Consider the following 20,303-nt stretch of genomic DNA (forward strand, 5'->3'; position numbering starts at 1 on the left):
AGATGGTTTTACTGCACTAACTACTTAAATGTTGAATCAAAATAGTGTTTAAATTTACGAGAAAAATGAACATCATCGTTAACCAAAAGGCCTCTCCGCAGGTCTCTGACACAATGTGACAAGCATCCTATTTTGGACATATGTGATTGTTTGACGAGACACTCACATGTGGAGAGAACCGCCAAGCTCTAAGAAAAGTCTGACCAACTATACAACAGACTAACAGTATAATAGAATAACTACACAACAGACTAATTATACACCTCTAACAATCAGGCCACAATACAGACTACTCTTCATACTCAGCAGGTATGAGGAGATTCTTGGCGAGTTTCATCCTTGCTGTCAGGATGCCTCACCTCAGGAGGTCCCTGCTGCCCCACCTCAAACAGGAGGTGAGGTTTCTGACCCCCCTCGGCCCCCGTGCCTGGCTCTCCACTCCACGTTCACAGCGAACCTTCCACGTGGCTTCTCAGCAACGTCAACCGCTGCTGGCTGGCTTCTGCAGCAAGAAGGTGGCACCCCCCCCCACGTGATGCCAAAAGGCTTTACAGGGGGAAGGGGTGCAAGGAACAACAGAGAAAAAGGTAACCAGAGTGAAGCGCGTTCCCCAACTACAACCCCTTTAGCCCGGCTGTTAGTGAGGCCATTCACAGCGTTAGTGCAGAAAAGGCTCTTATTAAGGGAGCTCTGATGAACGGCTTTGCTCTACCAGAGGCAAATTTACTTAGACCGCAAAAGGAAAACTCAGTTCAACTCTTTTTCCTTTTTAGTGAACATATAATTCATTCTAGTAATTCCCAAAATGCTCTGCTCAACTTTAAAATAAGCAAAATGCTAAATAAAGCACTGGAGGAGCTGTTCAGAGTTCAAATTCAGACCCAAGCAAAGCTGCATGTCTTACATGTTGTGAGTGGCATGTCCAACGTGATCGGTGGGTAGAGTGTATGTACTTTTTTATAAATCCTAGGGCATAACCCGACTACATCAATTGATTAAGAAAGCAGTCTTTATGGGGCACCTGGGTGGCTTAGTCGTTAAGCGTCTGCCTTCGGCTCAGGTCATGATCCCAGGGTCCTGGGATCGAGTCCCACATCCGGCTCCTTGCTCAGCGGGAAGCCTGCTTCTCCCTCTCCCACTCTCCCTGCTTGTGTTCCTGCTCTCGCTATCTCTCTGTCAAATAAATAAATAAAATCTAAAAAAAAAGAAAGCAGTCTTTAAGTCTTCCTTTTTGTGGCCATGTCACTGGTCCTCTCCCCAGTGTATGGAAATCGTGGCCAGAACGTGACTTCCCATTAGAGCTACTCTTATGGGAACATACAACGAGCTTTCATAAACCGCTTCACTCTACTTATGAGGAATGCACCACAGCAAAGAGCAAGGGCCTCAAAGTGTTCGTAAAACTAGCATCACCCCAACAAAGGACACATCTCCCCTACTATGGATGCCTGTAATACTGTGCTCTCTATACTTAAGAAATGCTTCCCATCAGGGAGGCAAAACACCAGCCTTCTAATTGTGCTATCAAAAATGTTTCTACATTAACAGAGCTTTCTGCTTTGCTTGGGTTTTATCAGGTAAAAAGAGGAATTAAATAATAATTCCAAAATACAGCAGCAAAATCCCTACCCTGACTGAACTTTTCAGCTCTCACTTTCTGAAAGCTAAGCCAGACCACAGAAAGATTTATCAAGTAGAACTCTGGAATCCTTCCAGTCCTGCAGATCACGGTCTGCTTTATCTTCAAGGCCAACATTGTCGTTGGCTTAATAAGCTCTTAAGGGACAATTCTGTCATCGTTTCCCTTATCTTGACAACCACTAAGGGAAGGGTTAGTGATCCTTTCAGATGAGATCTCTAGGTAAAGCTCAACTTTTCTCCTTTCCAGCTATATTCTGTATAATGTCAGCAAACAGTAACTAGGGAAGCACAGTTGAAAATATTAATCATTTTGATTCATTTTAAAGAGCACTATAATGCCAGCAAATGAGCTTTTGAAACTTAAGGTGATAATTGTCAATTTAGCTCATTTAAAAAGGGAAATCAGATACCACTGCACACCCATTAGGATGGTTATCATTAATAAAAAAAAAAAAAAGGAAGAGCGAAAGTAACACGCGTTGGCCAGGATGTGGAGAAAAAGGAACACTTGTGCACTGCTAACGGGAATGTAAAATGGTGTAGCCACTGTGGAAAATATAGTGGCAGTCCCTCAAAAAATTTCACACATAATTACCATATGATCCAGCAATTCTACTTCTGGGTATATTCCCAAAAGAACTGAAAACAGGAACATGAAGAGCTACTGTACACCGACTTTATAGCAACATCATTCACAACAGCCAAAAGGTGCAAACAATTCAAACGTCTATGGACAGATGACTAGACACGATGGTACAGACATACAAGGGGATACTAGTCTGCCTTAAAACAGAATGAAATTCATGCTACAACATGAATAAACCTAGGAGATGTTATGCTAAATAAGCCAGTCACAAAAGGACAAAAGCTGCATGATTCCACTTAGATGAGGTACCTGGAGCCCGTCACGCTCACAAAGACAGAAGCAGAATGGTGGCTGCCAGGGGCCGGGGCAGGGGACCTGGGGAGTTACGGCTTAATGACTTTCAGTTTGGAAAGATTAAAAAGCTCCAGAGATGGATGGCAGTGGTGGCCTCAAAACAACGTGAATGTACTTCACGCCACTGAACTGTCCACTTTAAAAAGGTTAAAATGGTCAATTTTATATGATGTGTACTTTTACCACAATTATGAAAAAAGGGAAATGAAATCTAAATAGTATAGAGCTTATTAGAACTATACTAGGGACTGGGAAATGATCAAATCTGGTTTGGGGTTTTTCTGGTTTTTGTTTATTTGTAACACGGGTTGTTCAAATCCTGTGACTCCCCTCAGAATCACACACAACATTTTAGAAATCCTCTTATAAATGGAAAAAAATGTAAAACCAAAGAGAGAGAGAGGAATGAACCCCTTCAATGTCGGGTTCCCTCAGAGGATCATCATGGCGGGTTTACCCTGGTTCTCTTCCTCTCGCCCCCCGCCTCCCCTGCAGGCCCAGAAATGGAGCATCTCCCCTCCCACCTGAAGAAGATTCCCCACCCTCGTTCAGGAGGGGTCTCCTCCTTTCTATTCTGACCCACCGGGGCCCCGCGGCTCTGGATTTGCTCAAACCTCCCCAGCTGTGCAAAGCTGGGTCAGCTGGCTCTTCTCCCAGCACGGCCTCCTCCTGGGGAGCGACTCTGAGGGCTGGTAACAGGGAGGGCCTCCCCATATGGGCAGACTCCCGGACTCACACACTAGTCTCCCCCTAGACTTCGAGTCCTCGATGTACTTATCCCTGAAGTGTACAAATCAACAATCCTCTTTCCTCCCACATGTGAAAGCACCTAGCATAGTGCCTAGTACATCTTAAGTGCTCAATAAATAGTAGCTGCAAATGATCACATTTACCGCGGTTTCTCCCTATACCACATTTCTAGACACTATAGTCAACTCTCAGTCCCTTTTACTCTTTCCCTGTGACTCAGCTGCAACCTGTCTTCTGCCCCCTTCACTCCGTGAACACTGTTCTGGCAGGGGTTACCGATAACCTTGGACCTGAAACACCTGGTGGAGATTCTGCAGCTCTGACCTTAGCAGATCTCTTCACAGCAACCAACAGGGCTGACCTGACCACTCACAACCTGGATAAACGCTAGGCGGCTGGATTTATAGTTTCTATTTCTCTACTCCACGACCCTTAGAGTGGCGATGGTAGACGGGGGCATGGCAGTTCATTTTCAAACCCTGAGCACATAGCACAATAGCTCAGCAAGATACAGAAGACACCCCCCCACATGCTGGAAGTTCATCTATGATCCCTGTGACTAACAGGAGCCTCGCAAGGAACGCAGAGCGCCTCGGTTTTCCTGGAGGGGGGCCGCTACTCACCCTCTATCCGCTCACAGAGCTTGTGCAGGCCCTGCAGGGGGCAGCCCTCACACAGCTGGGCAGGTGCCTTTGCTGTCTGCTGCACGGCAGCCACGGTGAATGCCTGCTTCAGGGTCATCATGATTTCATCAACCTGATCGGAGAGAAGACACAGGGCAGCCAGCAAAATGCCCATTTAAGACGAGTGGGGCTGAGACTTCAGGACTCTGCAAAGACTTAGCATTTTAAGATTTTGGGGTGGGGGGGGACTATTAATCACCAACGGACAGATAATCATCATAATAACTGCTAGGATTACAGGCTGAGAAACACTACCTAGATGCTCAAAGCTCATAAAGGAGAAAAGGTAAAAAATAAAAACAAATCAATACTCATGAAAAAGCCAACTCCTCTGCATCATACGTCCAAAATGACGTATTTTAATGCTAGGCCAAGGGTAAACGGGAGCATGTTCCTCACAAACAACGAAAATGGAGGACACATACCCAAATAAGGCTTGCATGTGTACTAGCTAGTTATTAGTCATGGCGGATAATTAAAGCCAAATAACGACAAGTCGATGAAGCTCTACGGTTTGCGAAGGAAAGAAAAATCAGTGAGGTTGACACTGCACGTAAGTACGTCTTCCAGGTAAGAGCTGCTTAGTCTCACTTACCAGAGCTTCATTGGTGCACTGAAACACGTAGCAGACGAAATGAAAGCCTCCGCCCCCTGAAGACTCTCGGCAGATAAACCCAAAGTGGTCCACGTGTCTGATACCCTGTTGAAGGCGGGGAAGAGAGGGAGGAGCATTGAGCCGTATCCGAGTCACGAGTGCCAGAAGGCAACAAGACTGAGGCAGCAGTCTTCTAGAGCACTCAAATTATTTCCCAGATTCTTCGGAGGTACAGCTGATACTGAATGTTACATGAGTTTCAGGTGTACAACACGTCTGTACGTCATGCCATGCCGTGCCCACCCCCAGTGTAGCTCCCATCTACCACCAAGCAACGCTATTACAATACCCTGACTGTATTCCCAGCACCGTGACCGTTCATCCCTGTGACTTGGGCATTCCGTACCTGGAAGCCTGCACACCTCCCACCCCTCTCCCCTCTGGCAACTGTCAGTTTGTTCTCTATTTGGGTCTGTTTCTGCTTTTTTTTCTTCATCTTTCTTGAACTTATTTCACTTAGCATAATGCCCTCTAGGTCCATCCATGTTGTCCCAAATGGCAAGATCTCCATCCTTTTGATGGCTGAGTAATATTCCATTGGGTATATATACATACCACATCTTCCTCAGCCATTCCTTTATGGACACTTGGATTTCTTCCATATCTTAGCTATTGTAAATAAGGCTGCAGTAAAAACACGGATGCATGTATCTTTTTGAATTAGTGCTTTTGTTTTCTTTGGGTAAATAGCCAGTAGTGGAATTACCAGATCATATGGTAGTTCTATTTTTAATGTTTTGAGGAACCTCCATGCTGTTCTCCACAGTGCCTGCTCTGGTTTGCATCCCCACCAGCAGTGCACCAAGGGTTCCTTTTTCTCCACATCCTTGCCAGCGATAGCTCACTGTGATTTTGATTTGTATTTCCCTGACGGTAAGTGATGTTGAGCATCTTTCCATGTGTTCTCTTGGCCATCTATATGACTTCTTTGGAAAAATGTCTATTCAGGTCCTCTGCCCATTTTTAAATTAGATTATTTGGTTTTTTGGTGTTGGGTTGTGTAAGTTCTTTTCCTATTTTGGATATTAACTCTTCATGGGGTATATCATTTGCAGATATCTTTTCTCACTCAGTAAGCTGCTTTTTAATTTCGTTGTTGGTTTCCTTCTCTGTGCAAAAGCTTTTTATTTTGTTTTAATCCCAATAGTTTATTTTGGCTGTTGTTTCTCTTGCCTGAGGAGATATCTGGAAAATTCTGCAATAGCCAATGTCAAAGAAGTTACTGCCTATGTTTTCTTCAAGGAGTTTTGTGCTTTCATGTTCCACACATTTAGGACTTGAATCCATTTTGAGTTTATCTCTGTGTACAGTATAAGCAAGTGGTCCAGTGTCATTCTTTTATGTAGCTGTCCAGTTTTCCCAGGGCCACTGTTGAAGAGACGGTCTTTTCCCCATTGTATACTCTTACCTCCTTTGTCACAGACTGACCATACAATCGTGGGTTTATTTCTGGGCTATTCTGTTTCACTGATCCATGTGTCTATTTTTGTGCCAGTAGCATACTGTTTTGATTACTACAACTTTGTAGTATATAATCTGGGATTGTGATCTCCAGTTCTATTGTTCTCAGGATTGCTTTGGCTTTTTGGGGTCTTTTGTGGTTCCACACGATTTTCTCAGGTATTTTAAATATCTAAAAACATCTCTCAAATATGAAGATTAACATCATTCTACTAAAATATTATTCTGATTACCCCCATAATATAAGAACTGAAAAGCAGGATTTTTAATGTTCATTTTAGTAATGAAAGGAAATACAGAAAAGTGGACACAGAAAAATGAGAACTTTTCCTAGGTACTAAAGAATAAAAAATTACTTTGAAAATCAAAAGTAGACAAAAGATTATTGAAGAAACACAACTATACACACACAAGCACACACACACGCAAACACTCACAGACACAAAGGTTAAAAAAAAAAAAGATTTAAAACCCATTTATACTCTCCTACAAGAACAAACAGGTAAGTACTGAAGTACACTGGTATGAAGAATGAGTCAAGAATTATACACACAAAGAGCAGAGAAGCTTTTAAATGTAAGCTATTAAGGCCAAGGCTGTACACCATAGCTTCCTAAGAACTCTTCTCAATAAATACGTAAACTTGTTTTGGAAGAATCAGCTAAGAGGCACCGTGATGCAGATAAGACATAGCCCATAAATATTAATACGTGAGCATCTCCAGAAAGCCCCAGCACGCAGAGATACGAGTGCCAGTAACTTGAAATTCAGGTCATCACGTACACTTGTAAGCTACACCCTTCAGGAAATAATAAAACTGTTACATGAAAAAGCAAACCTTGAATATTAACATTTCAAGAGAAATAGCAAAGCGGGATTAAATTCCGTGGATCATCTCACTTTCAGGTTGAACATTTTCCAATAAATGGGCAATCACGGACAGATTCTGGCATCTCAATCCATGTTCTCGCACAGCAAGGTAAGCACCTGCTAGACATTCGTTCTCCGGGGAATAGGATTTGGAAAAATTTATTTTGCAAATGATCCCCTAATCAACTATAAAAGGAGCATTCTTTATTTTCACATTTTGGGAAATGGATTCAAAAGGGATTTTTTTTAATGCAGATCATGTTACAAATCAGCAATGAGATTTTCATTACATCTTATTAATTATGAGAACATGGAAGCGAGGAAGTGAGAAGTCAGAGTTTTAAAATACAGCCAAACAATAACTTTAAGTGATCTCCTGTTTGTTGCTAGGAAGACCCTGAGTACAATTGACATAGCTCACTATAACCGATTCTCCAAAATATCTCCATGAAACACACCTTGGGAGACTATCAAGAAAGAACTCAAGTAGACACTGTATTCTGAGGAAAACATCCTTAAAGAGACTCACTATTTTAAGAAAGAATAATGACTCGTACCCAAAAAGGAGTTAAGAATTTTTATAAAGTAGAAATGAGCATCTATTTAAAAATATTTGTATATATGAATGTATATGTAAGACATGTACGCAGACCCACACATACACATCTGGAATTTGTGACTACAGAACATGACCACCAATAACTGAAGAAAGAAAAGTACACCTATTTCCTCCAGTAGATTACTGTTGCTAATAGCGAACTTAATTTCAAAATTATACGTATATTTTGCCTTAATATACCAAATCAAAAGAGAAATGCCAAGATCGCAAATCAAGTGTACCTAGAAGGCATACATCTTGTGACCTTTTAGCACTTCTGCTGAATAACAGATAGAAGAATTCATTAACAATTCAAATGCAAATGAGGCAATAACCCATCTCCATTTACCTGAGAGCAAAAGGATATCTCCTTAAAATTTTTCTCCAATGCTATTTTTTTGGTGTCAGGACTGATGAGGTAAACTTCAGATTGGCCAATCTTAAAAGACAAAAAAAGAAACTAGTTTTTCATGAAAGTTGAATTCAATTTTATTAAACAAACATTCTCATTCTGTGACCTATGAAAATATAGAACCAAAGGGACAATCTCCTTTAAGATTCTGACAATTTCACTGTGGACAATCACCTCCAGAGGCTTCGGTTTACTCTACAGATTTCAGGTAGCACAGGACACCTGCTAATACGTTCACCCACGTAAGACAGCAGGCTTCTTTGAGATCAAAGAACCAAATATCCAAAAGTTAACAACGAAACCACAGATGCCACATCTCCCCTTTATAAGGATATAAAAAGTAAAGTTTCCAGAAAACAAAAGCTCTCCTTTTGAAACTTCCAAAACACTTTCTATTAACTGTTTTACTGAAAAGTCTTTTAAAACTATTGTTAAAATAACTTACCATTTGTTGAGTAGCTAACTATGTGGTAGGCATTCAAATACTACTCACCTCTTAAAGTTAGAGCATTAGCATAGTTAACACTGCCTTACAGCCTTGGGTCAGCGTAATAAACTCCATTCTAGCAGAGGACTGTGTTGCAAGAGCCCATCCCTCCCTCAGGGCCTTTCACTTGCTGCTCCCTGAACCCAGGATACTCCAACTAGAATAATATCTAGGTGGCCACACTGAACCTCTGCTCAGCGAAAATCACTTCCTCCAAGAAGCCTTCCTGGAATCCCCAGATGTTCTCACATAATCCTCTACTTCTCCTTTGTGGCACTGAGCACAACTGTAATGAGACAATTACTTGAACACTAGGTTGTCAATCCCTCTTACTGGAATCTAAATTTGGCGTGGGCAGAGACCAAGGCTGTCTTGTTCACCGCTGTTATTACTAGCATGTTGCAAGGGACCCTGCACATGGCACTCACACACCAAGTACTTGAACATACGTGCGCTGAGCAGCTTTCACAGTAACACCAAGAGTTTTTTCTTTTTAAATATACACCACAGACTAAAGCACAAGCCTGAGTGCTTAGCATTTTTTTCAGTACATGACGAAAAGAGGAAGAAAAAGCCCTATTTACCCACTGACACATCATCTTCATCTTAAATCTGCTTACATCCAACATGGCCTTAACCTAAGTAGCAGCTTCCTTACCCGTCGGCCACCTCACCGCTCTGAGTTAGGCACAAGAACATCATACTCACGGTAATTTTGCTCTCTCTAGAATACCAGTCATGACATTCTAGAAGAGGGCTGAAGAACAATCAGTTCCCTAGATCATCAGTGGCCAGCTCACTGCCGGGAAGGCCCCGGGCAAGCCCATCCAGAGGAGCCCAGAGCAGCACAGAACCCAGGAACCCCAAGTGCCAAGGACAGCTTCCCTGTCCATTCCTTTTCGGCACTTGGCTATCAGTTCACCAAACCTCTTCCAGAAAAAAGGGAGTAAACAGTTGGCTAAACTATTATTTCAGTTTGGGTATAAATTTCAAATATCATCTTATCCCCAAATCCAATTATCCTGATTAACAAAGGATAAATGTTTTATAATAAATTAATAGAAACAGTAAAGAGGGAGTATTTTCCAACTAAAAGATTCTGTCGAAATATATTACTTGGAATTAATATACTTTAAAAAATCCTTCCGGGGGCCTCTTTTACATCTGTGCCCTGTTGCTTCCACTGAAAAGGTCTCTTTCAACTAAGGGGGGGGGGGGGGCGTGGTAGAGATAAAAACAAACAAGGATAGAAGATAGATTCTCTTTAGGTTTCCAATAATGATTTTATAAAGGCCTAGGACTAAAGTAAGGATTTTATCCTGAGAAAAGGATTATTCACTATAAAGGTACATAGATTCACACATAAATCCAAAAGCAATTTGCTACGAATCCTTGCTCAATAAAGCCGGTTGAACATGGATCTCACACTGGGGATGAGCCCAGGGCTTGATGGTATTTTACCGTGAAGAGCATAGTTCGATTTTCCTCAATATCTGTCGGCTGCACAATATTGTGTCCGCTAAGGAGGTGGTTCTCAATGTCGTTTTCCTCAAAGGAGCTGAAAAAACTACTACTTCGAAGGCTTCCATCTTGAAACTCCTTCTTAAAGGCCAACGAGCGCAGCCCGGGCTGGGAGAAGGATTTGCGCATCGGCCTCCGGCCCTGCTCGCCGTTCCCCACTGGCTGGAGCACAGATCGGAACTTCTCCGTGAAGGAAAGGCCTCCCGCAGGATTTGGGGTTTCAGAATTCTGGGAGACCAAGTCAAATTCGGCTTTCCTGCTGCAACTGACGTGGTTGAACTTCTCAATGCACTCGTCGATCAGGGCCGGAGGGGCCTTCTTGTGAGCCACCGTCACCCGGCCACAGAAGAGCACCTCAAACTTCTTGGCAAACGTGTCGTCAAACTCGGACGGGCAATGGAGCTCCTCCTGCCGGGCAATCTTCCCGGCCTGGCGGATGGAGCTGATGATCTCAGGCACCTGCCAGGAAAGGAAGAGTGTTACTTGGAACCCGCAGTAGATGGTACTCCCACCCTGGCGCGCACGCCCATGCACGCGCGCACACACGCACACACGCACACGGCACGACTGTACAAGCAGCCTACGCTCTGCTGTCCCCGAGCGCCCCACCGCGTGCTCCGTGGCACTGAAGTAGGGGCCCACGGGAGCCTGAGACCGTAGACGCCTTCCCATGAGAGGGAAATGCACAAGCCTCACAGACAGGAGAAGAGGAACAATATTTATTAAGCACCTCTTTCGTGCCAGGGACTATGCTAGAGGATTCACGTGCCCACAACACTCCACAAGGTTAAGTGACTAGCCCACGGACACGCAGCCCAATGTGGCGCCTCGGAGTCCACCCCGGCTTGGTCACACTGCAAAGCCACGGGCCTCTCCGCAGCTCCCGTCACCTCCTTAAGAGGTCTGTCTCCAATGGGGCTCACCAAAACATCATGCAATTTTTCTCGATTTCACGGCAGTGTGTCTCGGAGAGTCCTCCACAATAAATGCGTGAGGTGAGGATGCCAAGTGAAGACTGAAATTATCGTAGAAAACCTTTCTTCAAATCACATCATTATTTTTTCTTCAAGGACAACTGGCAATTGATTACTCACTTCTCGGTTTCCTAACAGTTAGCTGGTAATGACTACAGAGCTTGGAGGCTTTAACCACGGAGTGAGCAACCAAAACAGTGTCATTATCGTGGCAACACACGGGCGCTTCTCCCCACACAGACTCCAAAGCCTTCGGGGTCCGTGCAGAGCCATGACCAAGAGAATGAACAAAGGGCCTCGTGTGCCAGTCGTCCCTACTGCTACAGCCTCTCATCAGGAGCTTCTGACAAGCGCCTTCAGGTGGCAGTGGACACGAAGACGAATCTGTGACCGCAGTAAGTATCTGTGTGACCACTTAGATGAGGCACAGCCGCAGTGCTGAAACAAGACAGGCACGAGTTCAATCTTCATCAGGAAGGACCTAGTTTTCGTTAGGACCTAACACCCAAAGCATTTTTTTTCCCTTTTTTGCTATGTAAGAAAGTTCAATTTAAGGCCCAATACCCAGAGGCTCAAAGTCTTCTAACAACATCATAGAGGAAAGAACAACAACAAAAAAACCCGTTAACAATTCAGGTCAAAGATCAACATATACAGGAAAGGGACATGGTTGTATATTTAAAATATATGCTTCTGTTCCATAAGACCCAATGACTCGAGATTTTTCTCTTTGGGATTTCCTATCAAGCATGTCTTAAAGACAGTATCTCTGCCATAAAGATCATGATACATCCTTCCAAGGTATTTTATCATGCAAAGAGTTAAAATATATTTAGCTAGAGTCTGTATTTTAAAAATTGATTACTGAAGCATACGAGCCGAACAGTACTAGATAAGCCAAAATCTCAACATCTGTCAAGCATGTATTTGCACCATTTGCTTGTGCTATAGCACACTCCCTGCCACACTACACATCCCTCGGAAGCCTGGAAATGGTTAATATAAAAGAGACGACAGAGAGAAGAGGGAGGGAGGAAGCCTAGGTTCCATTCACCATTCACACCTTTGCCAACAGTCACTATAGGACATTGGTAAGAACCGCCTCAGTTTCTTAAAAAAAAAAGCTTGTAAGATTTTCCACGTAAAAGTTATTTTTGTGAAGTAAAGAATTTTCAAAGAAAAATAACCAATTCATGCAACTAAAGAACCTCACCACTTTTCTGAACAAGTCTATGAAATTATTTTATCAGGAGTCCCATGAATCTTCCCCATTATTAAACGTACTCTCTGAACAGAAAAGTCTTACACAGGCTCCCGAGGCTTGTTAACATAAGTGTCATTTCTATGTGTTGGGTCTTTCACTGCATCTGAGGTAATGGTGTCTTTCATTAAATAATCAAAGCGCAGAGAAAATGTGTGAAGTCGTGTGAATTTACAGTGACTCGACGGTAAATGGCAAAGAGAGAAGTAAGACCCAAAGTAGAGAATCTGATCGTTCCCTCACTTCCCAAGGCCAGAAGAGGCTGAAGAGCACACCACAACCTTGGTCGGGGTGGAGGCTGTGGAAGTTTTTCCAACCGCCAGTCTTTCCTACACACTAATCACAACCTTTAGGAGACGGGCTTTAGTCAAAGCCCAGTGCCCCCTCTCCTTGCTCTGGTGAACTGTAACATGGGCATAAAGGAGACAACGGGGGTTAAAAAGCATCACTGGGATCCTGACAAGAACATAACTGTCTCAGAGTATTTGACAGCATATCGCCAAACATAATTTCAGCAATAAACTGTTAACAATTAAAAATCTAATGTTTTAAAATCACCGTAAGTAAAACAGGAGACTTTTTCAATAAAAAAGGGACTCCACCTGTGTGTAAGTTTGTAAATCTATACTGAGAGTGTAGTTCCCTTTACCAGAACAGACCTGGAGCACTATTTCTCGAGAAATGAAGGCATAATATCCACTTGTGATGAAATCCTGAATTCTCATTCTTTTAACTGTCCTGGATTCACCTACAGGATTACTTGTCACATGAGGGGACAGAGTCGTTTACTTCATTTTATTTCCAAACATTTCTCTAGGTATCACTAGATGTCAGGAGGTAGGGATCTAGAAGCAGGGGATGGAAGCAAGGCAGTCCTGCCTGGGCGGGAGTGGGGCCCCAAGGGAGGCTTAGTTAGAACGTTTACAGTATTGAGATGGGGTCTGGGGGAGCCTGGACAAAGATGGGAGTCGAGAGAAAGGCTGAATAAAAGCTTCCGGAAGACAGAATACACAAGATTTGGTGGCTATCTGGATGGGGGAGTTGAGGGCATGGAAGCCAGCAGGTGACTTGCAGAGTCGGCCTCCAACTGCATGAGCAGGGAACACAGAAGGAGCAGGTTTGCAGAGATGACATGAGGAGTTTGGCTTGTGTACGTGTTGAGTAAGACCAGGAGGACTTGAAAGTAAAGGCATCCAGCGGGCAGCTGGGCAGCTGGGCCTGGAGTCCAAGACAGGAGACGTAGGCTGGGACATAAGCAGCTCATGTGCAAGAGTGGCTGCCACCTGGGAACAGAAAAAGGCAAAGTAAAGGAAGAAGGCAGGGATGGGAGCGTAGGCCACACCAATGCTTCAGACCTAAGGAAACCGGGGATGGAAGGCAGAGGAGGAGAGGGGGAGCGGTCAAGGATGACGTCAGAATGTCAACCAAGGGAGAGGGGGCCACTGAGAATCAGCAGCTGCTGGAGTTGGCAGCTCACAGAGATACGTAAAAAGAAAGGGGTGATGCCAAAAGTAACCCCTAAAATAAGCAAACTTAACTGAAAAGTCTCTCAAGGTAAAAATGCAGGCTCTGAGAACATAAACTTCAAGTTACAATATTTACCTCAAATACACTGACCCTGTTCGGGTAAATACACTGAGGCCAGTGGAGTTTATTCCCACTGATACGATCTGGGTACTTCTAACACAATCTTTTTTTAGTGTAGTCACAGCAATAATATCTACGTCATTTCTGATCACAGACAAGCAGACAGAGTAAATTAAAGTTACCTACAGCAAAAACAAGAACCTGAAAAGCATTATACTGGCATAAATTCAATGAGAGTTTGAGATTTTATTTCCTTGTACATTGGGAATCACAACAAAAAACAATGTTAATTAAAATGAATCACCGGTAATAAAAAAAAAAAAAGGCCACGTTTAGACATAAAATTTATTAAACTGCTCTTCTGTCAACCTATGAGTTTATACTAAAGCTCCTTTTTAAAGTAAATCTGCACTATTTCACAATCAAAACAACTTTCTTTCAAATTCACATACTAAAAAAGCATGGTATATATGCATGTTGTTTCTGCAGCAGGCTTAAGTGAATATTGTTTTTGTAAGTCACCAGAAAATGATACTTAGTGTAAGAGAACTAGAAACATTCATTTCTGTAAATAAAGTCCTTATTTAAACATTTGGGTCAACTTTTTTGGTAAGGATTTAGGGATTTTAAAGGATTATAAACACACTGCAAGTGTAATTTTACTCACAAGGACTAAGGAAAGAGCTTCTAAAACAGTATTTAGAATGAAAAGTCATTTTACTTTACATTTATACTTTTGTTTAAAGTATACACCTGCCAACTGGTAACAAATAAATAATAAATGAATCTGAAGAAGCCCGGATTTGTATTTAAAATTCTAGCATTTTTTTCCCTGTTATTTAACAGTAAGACATTCCCAAACTGTAAAAATATGGCAGGCCACGCTGTGCTTTGTCCCTTAGATGAAATGTTCTCTCACGGCAAAAAGTTAAAACAAGCACTTCTAGGAGAAAATTATTCTGCATAATTATTTTCCAGAAGAAACAGACTTGTGTTTCATTTGTGTTGGTAAGGAGTGGTTTTTACATCCGTCAGTCAGAAACAAGGTAAATGTAGGGGAAGAAAACGAAATTAAATCAAGTATTTTCCTGTCTTACATGCCTTAAATTTAATACAAAACACTTAAGGCAACATCTTACGAGTGCTCACGACTTAATGAAGAGGCTGAAACAGCTGTCTGACCCCATCCAGATACGACACATGTCAGCACCCGAGTTGCCCAAGAGCACGGCCTACAGAGCCTAGATCCAACACCTCACACAGGGAGGAAGACGGGATTCTTCTGACCTGAGAGGCTCGCGGTCTAGGGAGTAAGGGACACTCTAAATATGTGATTTCCGGTATAACGTGGCAGATGCGAGAACACCAACAGGAGCAAAGGGACTGAATGTGTACCTGAGAAGTCCTCTCCTACCTGCCCATTGGCTTTGGATCCTCAGGGTGAACTAATGCCTCAACTCCAGCTTTACGCTTACAATTAGCCCGAGGTCAGACTCACGGGGTAGGTCTTCCCAAAAGAGAGACCAGCCACGCTTATGAACTGACTGAGGCGGCATCTGGCACCTGAGAAATAATGACTGCTGGCCCTAACACAGGGCACCCACCTCCTTCATCCTTCCCCTTCTATCCTCTAGGTCTTGCTCTTTCCTCTTACGTAAAACAGGAGTATTCAGCTTCCCTAGTTCTGAAATGGCAAATGGGACAAACTCTTAGCTGTCAAACCCCATGAGAAGAGTTTCTGCAAACACAAAACCCAACATCCTACTCCAAAATAATCATTTGAAAGGTTCACTACAACCTTTTGGGGCAAGCAACATGTTTCTGCAAATGTCTGAAACAATGAGACACAAATCCAACCTAAGTGATTTAACAGCTGCAGGAGCTAACCGAAGCGGGTGGGAGAAGGTCAGCAAGGAAGACTGAGAGAAGGGAGCTGCTGGAAGACTGTGAAGTTGTTCTGTAACTTTCCTAAAACAAGGTTTAAAAAAGGCAAAACATTTTGATTGGTTAGCAGAGATACTGACAGAGATCATGGAATAAATCACCGAATGTTCAATCTGAGAACCTAAGCCGTCAAAGTCCAATCCTCCTCAGTGAATGCCCTGGCTCTCAACTCAAATGGGGCTGTGCGTGAGAACTGCCCTGCCCCAGCCTAAAAGCAGCAGCCTGTTTGGAGGTGGGGCCCTAGCATCTGCAGTGTTCAGAGGCGCTAGGCAGTTCTGATGGGCAGCATCTCTGAGGTACCCATCACCTGTCCCCGTCGTGTCTCCCTCGTCGCCCTGTCCCCACACCATTATACCCAAACCCTATTTGATTACTAAGGCCCCCGGCAAGCTGTGTGTTTCAGCAGCACTGAAGCAGCCCGACTGCACAGACCCACACCATGCTTGAGGCAGAGACGAAAAAACTAGCCAAGACGGAACAGAAAAAATCGCCACACAGATATTTGACAAGCTGTTCATACCATTTAAGGGCAAATTTGGTTTGCAAATAAATTCACTGCATCTCTGAAGTCTCAGCTCATTAAATACATAGGTGTGAATGTCTTATAAGAAATGCTACTCTATAATTTTGATCAAAGTTTATATCAAAATAATCTCTCGAAGATTAAGAAATGCTCACAAATATAATGAACTAGCAGTTAATCACAGCAATCCCCCATATTGGTTATGCATGTTACATAATCTTTGCAAAGGGACACTGGGGTCCCTTTTCTACAAGGCAGAGGGAACTATAAACATGTAAATGTACTAGGAAAAAACATTAAAGCGCTGGTTCCTTCTCCAGGACACACACCACCATCGGTTTTTTTTTTTTTTTAAAGATTTTATTTATTTATTTGACAGAGAGAGACACAGCGAGAGAGGGAACACAAGCAGGGGGAGTGGGAGAGGGAGAAGGATGCGGGACTCGATCCCAGGACCCTGGGATCATGACCCGAGCCGAATGCAGTCGCTTAACCAACTGAGCCACCCAGGTGCCCCACCACCATCAGTTTTTATAAATGATGCCCTTTTTTGAAATGTTGCCACTGAGAGATCATTATTAATAAAGGAATATTTGGTCATATAGTGTGTATTTGTTAATAAAACAGCAAAATCAGCTAGAGCACTGGGCACCAATACAGTTTTGCTTCTACCTAAAATCATCCAGGGCCAAATACATTAAACTTATTAAAACTGATTTTCAAGCCAACAAGTGCCCATGTGTTGTCTTTTCATGTCCAAATCAATAATCTTAGACGAAACACAGGAGATCTGGACCTTCTATCAGGCAACAGACACGAGTCTTTTCACCTTTTCTCATTTATGCCTCAAAACAAAAGTCCCGGGGCGCCTGGGTGGCTCAGCCGTTAAGCATCCGCCTTCGGCTCAGGTCATGATCCCAGGGTCCTGGGATCGAGTCCCACATCGGGCTCCCTGCTCCGCGGGAAGCCTGCTTCTTCCTCCCCCACTCCCCCTGCTTGTGTTCCCTCTCTCGCTGTGTCTCTCTCTGTCAAATAAATAAATAAAATCTAAAAAAAAACAAAAACAAAAAACAAAAAAACCAGAAGTCCTTGTGAATCTCAGAGCAGTTAAAAGCAGTTACACCCCTAGTGCAGGAGCCAGAGCCCCAGCCCAAGGGCATCCCGGGCAGAGGTGTGTCCCGGCTCACCAACAGACGTGTGCAAGGACAGTCACAGCACTTCTAACAGCCAAAAACCAGAGGCAAAACACTGCCCAGCAACAGAACTGACAAATATGTGTGATATCCATATAATCGAAAACATGTAGAAGGAGAATAAGCAAGCTATTCTATGTATAACAACATGGGTAAGTACTCATCATGTTGAGTAGAAACAACACGTAGAACAGAATCATATGGTAGAACTCCACTTCTGCAAAATTTCAAAAACAGGAAAAACTAAGCTATGACAAAAGAAGACAGGATAGCTATTATCTCTGGAGGAGGAGTAACTGGGAGTGGGCCTGTGGGACTTCTGGACTATTCTGTTTCTTCATCTGGGCACGTGGTATATGAGATTATTTAAACTCTGAAGTCACTGAGTATATGATTTATGTATAATTGTTTGTATAACATCAATGAAAATTTTATGAAAAAATATTTTCACAAGCATGATAGAATCTGACTGAGAAAAGGGTAAAAAACTAGCCCAAAGTTACCCAGCTAAAGAGTCAGGACAGCACCTGCCTGATGCCAAGACACATCCTCTTTCCACTACACCAAGACTTCAGTCTCAATTCAAAAAGACTTCCCACTTCCTGTGGGGGTCCACATGTTTTTTGGCTTTGGTTCGGCAGTTTCTTGTTTTGGTCTTACATGGACTCCAGTGCCCTCCCCCCCAATAAGGAGTAGTACCTCACCCACCCTCATTCCAGTGGTTCAATGGCACAGTCAGGCCCAGGCCCAGCCCCAGCTCACGAGTGCCTGGGAACCAGCATATTCTATTACCCCACCCACCACAGAATTAGTTCAGGGTTGGTCACATAACCCAGTCCAGACCAGACTGGCAGGCCTATGCATTTTTAAGGAATTGGTAGAAAAAAGAAACTTGCTGTGGCTTTAGACCAGTGGTTCTCCAACCTGGGGCAATTCCACCCACCACCATCCCCCCAGGGACATTTGGCAACGTCTGGAGATATTTTGAGTTGTCACAACTGGAGGGAAAGAGTTGCAACTGGCACCTAGTCAGTAGAGGCCAGCGATGCTGCTGCACATCCTACAATGGATAGGAGAGCTGCCCACAACAAAGAATTATCTTGCCCAAAATGTAGTATTGCCTAGATTAAGAAATCCTGCTCTTGAACTTAGAATTCTGAGGACATAAGCCTGGAATTTCTGGTGCTATCACAAATAAAGGCATGCTAGATAGTTCCAGAGGAGGTGAAACAAAGACAGGGAGGAAGAAAATGGAAGAGAGAGGGTGAGAATGATGGTTCTGATGTTTGAGGACCTGGATCCAACCATCCCTGAAGCCAATCAACTGGGATTCTTGTGCCAATAAATTTTTTATTATGCCATTTTACGCTGGGTGTCTGTCACTTGCAACTAAGAGTCCTGTTCACACTCCCACTATATAAAACACTTTATGCCAAATTCTGTGGTGAATACAAGGATGAATCACACATAGATCCTGTTCTTCGGGTAACCTACAATCTAGACAGAGGGGATAAAGAAGTAGACAAATGACTCAACAAAGCAGAATGCCAACACTACAGGAGTAGAAGTGCTAAGAAGGGTAAGAAGACAGAGAAACACAAAATCTCAGTGCGTTTCAAATAAATTATCAAGAGCAAATAGGAAGATTTAAATATTTACCAAACTCTACCCTTACAATAAAACCAGCCACCAAAGACCCTCAGGGAGCCCAACTGACTCAATTTTTTCCCTATAAAAAAGGGGAACATATAAAATTTTAGATCACACCAAAAATGTTCAGAAAAAGCCAAGATAGATTTTACGTTTCAGTGACTTGTTTACACATTATTCCCATGCCTCTCTGCTCCCTGCCTCATTGAATGAGAAAGGGCTGTAAAAAAGAACTAAGAAAGAACTAAGAAACAGAACCAAAAAAAAAAAAAAAGTGGGTAATTTACAAAGTATCCACACCCTGCCTTACACACAGGTCTAAATGAGCCACTCAAAGATGATTCTGCACCTCTCAAAAGGTAACTTTCTTCCCCTTGCACCAGGGTCCACCCTACAGCTGGAGCCCCTGGGGTAGCACGTGGCCCTGCCCCTCCCTCGGGGCTCCACAGCCCTCCTTTGCTGACCTGTGAGCAGAATCCACCTCAATGGAAAACACAGCAAAGAAGTTTTCTAGTTTCCACCAGATCTTCAAGGGTGGGACTTAGGTACAAGGCTTTCCTCCCCCAAAAGAACCAAACAGATCGGAGCGCCTGGGTGCCTCAGTCGTTAAGTGTCTGCCTTCGGCTCAGGTCATGATCCCAGGGTCCTGGGATCGAGTCCCACATCGGGCTCCCTGCTTGGCGGGAAGCCTGCTTCTCCCTCTCCCACTCTCCCTGCTTGTGTTCCTGCTCTCGCTGTCTCTCTCTCTGTCAGATAAATAAATAAAATCTTTGGGAAAAAAAAAAAACCAAACAGATCAAGGAGAGCTTCCCTCCAAGGGCAAGGTTCAGAGCACAGTAACGAGTCATCCCCCAAGGAGGCTGCACTTCGGCTCAGAACCTCAGCAACTCCCCGCAGGGCTGGGAACAGCATCGCACGCACAGCACATAAACACACCCATCCCTAAGCCACACAGTCTAGTCTTTTTAATCGAATCAGAAACTTCTCAGCATAATGTGCAACACGTGAGGCTCACGGAGAACTAGTCCCAGACAGCACCTTATAATTGGACTTAGTGTATTTAAAACACACTGAATGGAATCAGTTTATTAGAATTGAGGCCGAATACTGGAAAATGTAGGCTTTGCTCTTGACTTCTTCCCTTCCCTGTCCC

General features: G+C 43.4%; 1 protein-coding gene across 1 annotated transcript in view; it reads right to left on the minus strand.

The window, feature by feature from the left end:
* The window catches only part of TBC1D1 (TBC1 domain family member 1), a 219,821-nt gene that overhangs the window by 99,269 nt on the left and 100,249 nt on the right, over positions 1 to 20,303 (minus strand). The window contains exons 3-6 of the mRNA XM_081813168.1: positions 9,959 to 10,477; positions 7,948 to 8,037; positions 4,610 to 4,714; positions 3,955 to 4,087 (exon numbers count right to left, since the gene is read on the minus strand). Of these exons, the coding sequence (XP_081669294.1) occupies positions 3,955 to 4,087; positions 4,610 to 4,714; positions 7,948 to 8,037; positions 9,959 to 10,477 (847 nt within the window). The remainder of the gene's footprint in view (positions 1 to 3,954; positions 4,088 to 4,609; positions 4,715 to 7,947; positions 8,038 to 9,958; positions 10,478 to 20,303) is intronic.

Source organism: Leptonychotes weddellii, chromosome 2 (assembly GCF_054177405.1).
Source record: "Leptonychotes weddellii isolate Sample4059 chromosome 2, ASM5417740v2, whole genome shotgun sequence".
Taxonomy (NCBI): Eukaryota; Metazoa; Chordata; class Mammalia; order Carnivora; family Phocidae; genus Leptonychotes; species Leptonychotes weddellii.